The following is an 8,248-nucleotide window of genomic DNA, read 5'->3' as shown; positions in this document are numbered from 1 at the left end:
TATTGTTTCATAACATTGATTAACAACCCCACAACATGTCAACCCTCTCTCTTCTCGACCCTGGAGGACCTTTTTTTTATTGGTGAAAATATACATAGCCAAAGATACACCATTTCAGAAATTTCTACATGTACAATTCAGTGACATTGATTACATTCTTCCAGTTGTGCTGCTATTCTCGCTAAGCTTTTCCAAATTATTCCATCACCATTATCTTCAACTCACTGCCCCCTAGGCTTCCCATCAAACCTTTTGAGTTGCTGTTGTGAGTTTGATCTCACATAGATAATGCTTTTTTTTTTGTACCTTAGATGAAGTTTTACAGAACAAATAGTTTCTCATTAAACAGTCAGTACACCTATTGCCTTATGACAATGGTTAACAACCCCATGACGTGTCAACACTGCCCCTTCTCAAGGCTGGGTTCCCTATCACCAGCTTTCTTGTCCCCTCCTGCCTTCTAGTCCTTGTCCCTGGACTGCTGTGCCTCATTAGTCCTGTTTTGTTTTATGGGGCTGTTCAATCCCCAGCTGAACAGGCTGAACAGTGAACCTGGAGAGTGACTTCACCTCTAAGCTAAAAGGGTGTCCGGGGGCCATACTCTCGGGGTTTCTTCAGTCTGTCAGGCTGGTAATCCAGGCTATAAATATTTACGGAAACACACTGCCACATCTTTCTTCCATGTTGCGGCTGGTGGGTTTGAACCGCCAACCTTTTGGTTAGCAGTCGAGTGCTTAACCACTGCACCACTAGGGCTCTTTATAAATTGTGCAAGGAGAGGTTAAAGTTAGGAGGAAGTGCAAGCACGATTTTAGGAGATTTCAGACCCGTAGAGCCGTGGCAATACAGATTCAAATAGCCAGGACAATTTGGAATGTTTCATAGTGTATTCATGAATTCGTTTAACAAGTATTTACTGAATGCCTAATATGTGTTTAGCACTTTGATAAAACCTGAAAATATCAGTTTAGCAAAGATGTATTTATGCTGAATGGTTACACTCAACTTCTTTTAAAAAAAAAAAAAAAATCACGTGCTTCTCACCAAGCAGAAGGCCTCGGTTGCAGACAGGGACCGATGCGTTCCTGATGGTCTCTCTCCAACTGGCTCTGTCTCCTCAGTTTGCATCTCTGGTAGGCGCAGGTGTGATGCTGCTGCTGATGGTGAAGGTGGGACGCTTTTTCTACCGACTGCCAAATGTAAGTGGCCAAATCCCCAGATTGCATCTTGGTGGGGCATCTTTGAGGAGAATTACATTCAGCCTGTCCCCAGTGGTTGCTCCAGCCTATCTCTATACTTTTGCTTTAAAGTCATATTATGTACCACATACAGTTGTAGGGATTAAATAGGTAACGTATATAAAGCATTTAGAACATTGTTGGCTTTATAGTAACTGCTCAAGACACATTAATTATTATTGTTATTATTCTCATTAATCATCTTTTTATTGTAAGCTACTGGGTAAGGATTCAGTTTTAAATGACCAAAATAGACTTCAGATGCCAGAACCCCCAGTACCAACACAGCCTTGGAAACTGATTGTGCACTTATGCCATCTGTTTTCCTAAACTGTTTCCAGAAGACCTTGTTCTTTGTTCATGGGGACTTAATCCCTCTTTTGCCCCCACACTGCCTCTTGGTTAGTTCACAAGACTAGAAGGTAGGGTCTGAAAGTTGAGTTTTAATTCTGCGTTGAACTCGGATGCCTCTGTATATGAATAGACCATTTCTTCCCTTTGTGGGAGACTGATCACCTTTCACTTAGCCATGCCAGGTGCATTCATTACTGGCTATAATCAGTTTGTTTTAAATTATAATATAGATCAATGCCCAGCGACCATCATTTCCTTTTTAATTTCCTTAATATGCCCTTTAGCCATTTTTAGATAACACTAAGGCAACTAACAACAATAACAGCAAGAGAGGTAGAAGGTTTCTTTCCTGAGGTAGCAGTTTGGTTACATACTGAGGTGGAAGTCCCTAAGCTAGAGTGGTTGTGAATGTTGGCTGGATCTCTTTGAAGGTATCCACCTGGTGAATATCAGGTTTCAGGAGCTCAGGACTATGTCAAGGTTGCTGCTGCCTTCTGCTCTTGGGACTCAGGGGCTTTGGAGTTCCTTCTTGGAATCTATGAGAGGAGGGTGGGAGTAAGCTTGTCATTATCAGTGGCTATCCCCTGATTTCCAGCAGAAGTCATCTCCAAAACTTAATTTATGCAGCACATTTGGTGCTATAACTATTGGAGTTAGGAGGGCCACTCACTGATTTACTTTGAACAGTGATATTTTTTTCTTTACAGCTAGAAGAAGCAGAATAAATAAATCCCAAACAAATATAAAATGTCAGAATTCACTGAAAGGTAGTGATAAAAGTAGGTAGCACTCCTTTATTTTAAACGTGTTGGGAACAGAACAGCCCTTTGTTTTTTTTTTAGCTAACCACATTATTTTTACATCTAGTTAGCCTGTTTCTGGATAAGAAGATGTAAACACAATTGATCAGTGGGATATCCAAATTACTATAACAATGGGGTTCTATGAGTATTAAACAATGGCTGACTTCTTCCTTCCGTGAAAGATTTGTTGCCAAATCCTTACTGGACTCCATTGGTGGAGCAACCAGGCTAGGATCTCAACTAGTCAGCAAGGGGACCAATACAGATTTTGTAAAACATGATGTAAAATAGTATATTTAATATTATTCCAATTTTGTGTGAAAAATACAGAGAACAGACCAAAATGTTAACAATGGTTGTCTCTTGGATAGTAGGAATTATGTATAAGTTTAATTCTTCATTATACAGTAAGCATATTTTACCTTAATATTCAGAAAGGTAAATTTTATTTATCTTTTTATTTTACTGTAGTATATTGTTTTATGAGGTTTGCTTCCTCTTCATATTCCCTGCCTCAAGCCAAAAACCTTTCAAAAACCCTATGAAATTGAGTCTGTTTTCCTTTGTACCACATCACCCTGCAAAAAAACTGCAAAAAGTTTGGAGTTTGTTCGCTGGAAAGAAGATAGCATGGTGGAAAAGAAGCCATTTCTGCTGACCTTATTTTTGCTCTTTCCCTCTGCCACTGACCTGTCGAGTTGAATTGCTTACTAACTACCCTGAGAAGACCAGAGTTGGCTTTAACCCAGCCATTCATGGTAGTAGGATCAGTTCTAATTCCCAGGCAGAGATGGAGAGGAGAGGAAGGCTAGGAAAAGGAAGATAAATGTTAAAACAATTCAGGGACTTCATGAGCACAATAAAATTCTTCTGAAAATAGATTAGGTTCTACTTTGGGACCTTGATGATTTTTATATCCTTGTAAGTCTTCATTTTCTCATATTTAAGAAACTTTTTTTCCATTATAAAAGTAGAAATGCTCATTTTAAAACTTTGGAGAGTTCATAATAGATAAAAATAAAATTCATCTACAATCACAAATAAGCCACCATTAACATTTTGGCATATATCCAACCAATATTATTTCCTGTGAATGGATATCACTTTGCATAGTTGTATCCTAACTGTATATACAATTTTGTACTCTTGTTTCATTTAATATATAGCATGATACGCCATACTGTAACTTATTTAATCATTTCCTTATTGTTACAAAACTAGGTTTTCTGCATTCTTGGTATTATAAATAACATGACAATGAATCTTTTTGTACATCTGTCTTTTTCTATATTTAGGATAGATTTTTAACAGTAAAACAAAATTTCTATGTGAAAGCATATCAACATTTCTTGATATATGACTAAATTATTTTCCAAAAGGGTGGTACCCTTTTATCCTCAACAGCCATGTACATGGAGTGTTATCAGTGTTGAATAATTATAGTATATTATGACTGAACTTGAATAAAAGCCTAATTTAAACTATTTTACTTTCTATGAGTGGAAGTTGCGTTAATTTGTTATCTAGACCATTCATCATCTAGACCATTCTATGTAGGTTTCTATATGGTTAACATAGATTTGTCAGGCACACAAGACAAGGCAAGGCCAACTAGCCAAAGACAAGATGCTTAGCCAAAGATGCCAGCTCCCCATGGGTTTGTCCCGCACACCAGAAGAAACAACACTATCTTAGGCTGAGTTCTCTAGAGGAGCAAAACCAGTGAGGCATATACATAAATACATATTGTTGTTCTTGTTAGGTGCTGTAGAGTTGGTTCCAACTCACGGTGACCCTATGTACAACAGAATGAAACACTGCCCGGTCATGCATCATCCTCATAGTCGTTGCTATGCTTGAGCCTGTCGTTGCAGCCACTGTGTCAATTCATCTCACTGAGGATCTTCTTCTTTTTCACTGACCCTCTACTTTACCAAGCATAATGTCCTCCAGGGACTGATCCCTCCTGATAGCATGTCCAAAGTACACGAGATGAAATCTTGCCATCCTCGATTCTAAGGAGCATTCTGGCTGTACTTCTTCTAAGACAAATTTGTTCCTTATTCTGGCAGTCCATGGTATATTCAATATTCTTTGCCAGCACCATAAATCAAAGGCATCAATTCTTCCATCTTTCTTATTATTCATTGTCCAACTGTTGCATGCATATGAGGCAATTGATAATACCATGGTTTGGTTCAGGAACACCTTGGTCCTCAAAGTGACATCTTTGCTTTTGAACAATTTAAAGAGGTGTTTTCCAGCAGATTTGGCCAGTGCAATACGTCATTTGATTTCTTGACTGCTGCTTCCATGAGCATTGATTGTGGATCCAGGTAAAATGAAATCCTTGACAACTTCAATATTTTCTCCCTTTATCATGATGTTGCTTATTGGTCCAGTTGTGAAGATTTTTGTTTTCTTTATGTTGAGGTATAATCCATAATGAAGGCTGTAGTCTTTGATCTTCATCAGTAAGTGCTTCGCGTCCTCTTTGCATTCAGCAAGCAAGGTTGTGTCATCTGCATATCGAAGGTTATTAATGAGTCTTCCTCCAATCCTGATGGAGGAAGTCCAGCTTCTTGGATCATTTTCTCATTGTGAATAAGTATGGTGAAAGGATACAACCCTGATGCACACCTTCCCCAATTTTAAACCATGCACTATTCCCTTGCTCTGTTTGAACAACTGCCTCTTGGTCTATGTACAGGTTCCTCATGAGCACAATTAAGTGTTCTGGAAATCTCATTTTTCACAATGTTATCCATAATTTCTTATGACCCACGCAGTCAAATGCTTTTGCATAGTCAACAAAACAACAGTAAATGTCTTTCTGTATTCTCTGCCTTCAGCCAAGATCCATCTGACATCAGCCATAATATCTCTCATTTCATATCCTCTTCTGAATCTGGCTTGAATTTCTGGCAGTTCTCTGTTGATGTACTACTACAACCACTTTTGAATAATCTTCAGCAAAATTTTACTTGTATGTGATATTAATGATATTGTTTTGATAATTTCCACATTCTGTTGGATCACCTTTCTTTGGAATGGGCACAAATATGGATCTCTTCCAGTCAGTTGTCCAGGTAACTGTCTTCCACATTTCCTGGCATAGATGAGTGAGTACTTCCAGTGTTGCATCCAATTCTTTTTGGTACTATGACTCTGTGTATTCCCTCCATCTTCTTTTGATGCTTCCTGCACCGGTCAATATTTTGCGCAATAGAATCCTTCAATATTGCAACTCAAGGCTTGAATTTGTTTTCCATCGTCTCTTTCCACAGATGTAGTCAATTTGATTCCTGTATTTTCCATCTAGTGACATCCACGTGTATAGTCACCATTTATGTTGTTGAAAAAAGGTGTTTGCAATGAGTAAGTAATTTTCTTGCAAAATTCCATCATGTGATCTCCAGCCTTGTTTCTATCACCAAGGCCATATTTTCCAACAACCAATCCTTCTTGTTTCCAACTTTAGCATTTCAATCACCAGTAATTATCAGTGCATCTTGACTGCATATTTGATCAATTTCAGACTGCAGAAGTTGGTAAAAATCTTCAGTTTCTTCATCTTTGGCATTAGTGGTTGGTGCATAAATTTGAATAATAGTCGGATTAACTGGTCTTCCTTGTAGGCGTGTGGATATTATCCTATCACTGACAGCCTTGTACTTCAGGATAGATCTTGAAATGTTCTTTTTGACGATGAATGCAACACCATTCCTCTTCAATTTGTCATTCCTGGCCTAGTAGACCATATGATTATCTGATTCAGAATGGCCAATACCAGTCCATTTCAGCTCACTAATGCCTAGGATATTGATATTTATGCATTCCAGTTCATTTTTAACGACTTCCAGTTTAATTTTCCTAGATTCATACTTTGTACATTCCACATTCTGATTACTAATGGATGTTTGCAGCTGTTTCTTCTCACTTTGAACCGTGCCACAACAGCAAATGAAGCTCCTGAAAGCTTGACTCCATCCACATCATTAAGATCGACTTTATTTGAGGAGGCAGCTCTTCCCCAGTCGTATTTTGAGTGCCTTCCAACCTGAGGGACTCATCTAGAACTATATCAGACAGTGTTCCACTGCTATTCATAAGGCCTCAATTGGCCATTTTTTAAAGAAGTAAGTTGCCAGATTCTTCTTCCTAGTCTCTCTTAGACTGGAAGCTCTACTGAAACCTGTCCACTAAGGGTAATCCTACTGATATTTGAAATACTAGGGCATAGCTTTCAGTATCATAGCAATATGCAAGCTACCACAGTACAAAAAACTGACAGACAAGTGGTAGATAAATATACAGAGAGAGATTTATTTCAAGAAAATGGTGCACACAGTTGAGGAGGCTGACAAATCCCAAGTCTGTGGGTCAGGCATCAGGCTGAAGACTTCTCCTGACTCACATGGTTGCAGGGGCTGACAAACCCAAAATCAGCAAGTCAGGTGGCAGGCTGCTGGCTCATGTTCCAAGAACCAGAGGACAGGGGATGACAAGTGTTGGCTGCAGAATGGAGAGAGAGTGAGCTCCTCCAGAACGTCCATATATACTGGATGTAGGCCAGACCCCCCAAGGAACTCCCCCTCCAACTGACTGGCTGCTCACATCAGATCACAGAATGGAGGATGATTACATCATATCTGCCAAACCACTGAGAATCATGGCCTAGCCAAGTTGACACATAACCTTAGCCATCACAAACACTGAAACAGAAGGGGCAGAGTGACTAACTTTTGGCTACTCTTCCTTTCACTTTCTATGTAAGTAATGGACTATCTGAATCTTAAAGGGTCTCGTATCTTTACCAGCCAAATCAGTCAGGCATTGGCCTTGCCCAATCTTGTATGTTTGAGAAATTATGGAGAAAAACAGCAGAATATTTATTTGATTGCACAATGAGTTGGAGGAGTATGGACATGGTATTAATATGAGATATCAATGGAAAAGATCTCTGAGTGGGAAGCCTGGCTAACTTTTTTTTTTAAAATATTGTGTTTTTGGTGAAAGTTTACATAACAAATTAGGTTCCCTTTTAACAATTTCTGTACATATCGTTCAGTGACATTGGTTACATTTTTCACAATGTGTTAGCATTCTCATTATTTCCATTCTGGTTGTTTTGTTTCCCCTGACTAACCTGTGGTTCCTTTGTAAGGACTTGGGAGTTTTATCCTCAACAGAAAATGAAGCAGGGTTTATCTTTTCCCCATAGGCCGTGCTGGCTGGTGTTATTCTGAGCAACGTCATGCCCTACCTTGAAACCATTTCCAACCTACCTAATCTGTGGAGGCAGGACCAGTATGATTGTGTGAGTATTTAGCACTGGCTGAGGAAGGGAAGTACAGAGGGGAAGGTTAGAGGGAAAGAGAACAAACAAAAGAGATTAGTCATGGACATGACGATTACTAGCCATTCTTTGATGCCTAGTACTCTACTTTTGCTTTAAAAAAGAGAGTCAAGGCTGTTGGCAGATGAAAATACTGAGACTTTATTCCAACTATGCAAAACTAAATAAAAGGAATTAAGTGTTGCTGTTAGGTGCCGGGGAGTCAGTTCCGACTCATAGCGACCCTATGTACAACAGAACGAAACACTGCCCGGTCCTGTGCCATCCTCACAGTTGTTGCTATTTTTGATCCCATTGTTGCAGCCACTGTGTAAATCCATCTTTTTGAGGGTCTTCCTCTTTTTTGTTGACCCACTACTTTACCAAGCATGATGTCTTTTTCCAGGAACTGGTCCATCCTGATAACAGGTCCAAAATATGTGAGACAAAGTCTCACCATCCTTGCTTCTAAGGAGCATTCTGGCTGTCCTTCTTCCAAGACAGATTTGTTCATT

At 39.2% G+C, this 8,248-nt stretch overlaps 1 protein-coding gene across 1 annotated transcript in view; it reads left to right on the top strand.

The window, feature by feature from the left end:
- Positions 1–8,248, top strand: part of SLC26A8 (solute carrier family 26 member 8) — a 94,734-nt gene that overhangs the window by 63,536 nt on the left and 22,950 nt on the right. The window contains exons 11-12 of the mRNA XM_023734095.1: positions 1,122–1,199; positions 7,620–7,715. Of these exons, the coding sequence (XP_023589863.1) occupies positions 1,122–1,199; positions 7,620–7,715 (174 nt within the window). The remainder of the gene's footprint in view (positions 1–1,121; positions 1,200–7,619; positions 7,716–8,248) is intronic.

This window comes from Trichechus manatus, unplaced genomic scaffold (genome assembly GCF_000243295.1).
Source record: "Trichechus manatus latirostris isolate Lorelei unplaced genomic scaffold, TriManLat1.0 scaffold00065, whole genome shotgun sequence".
Lineage (NCBI taxonomy): Eukaryota > Metazoa > Chordata > Mammalia > Sirenia > Trichechidae > Trichechus > Trichechus manatus.
Note: the sequence above shows the minus strand (reverse complement) of the source record. Positions and strands in the feature narration are given on the sequence as shown.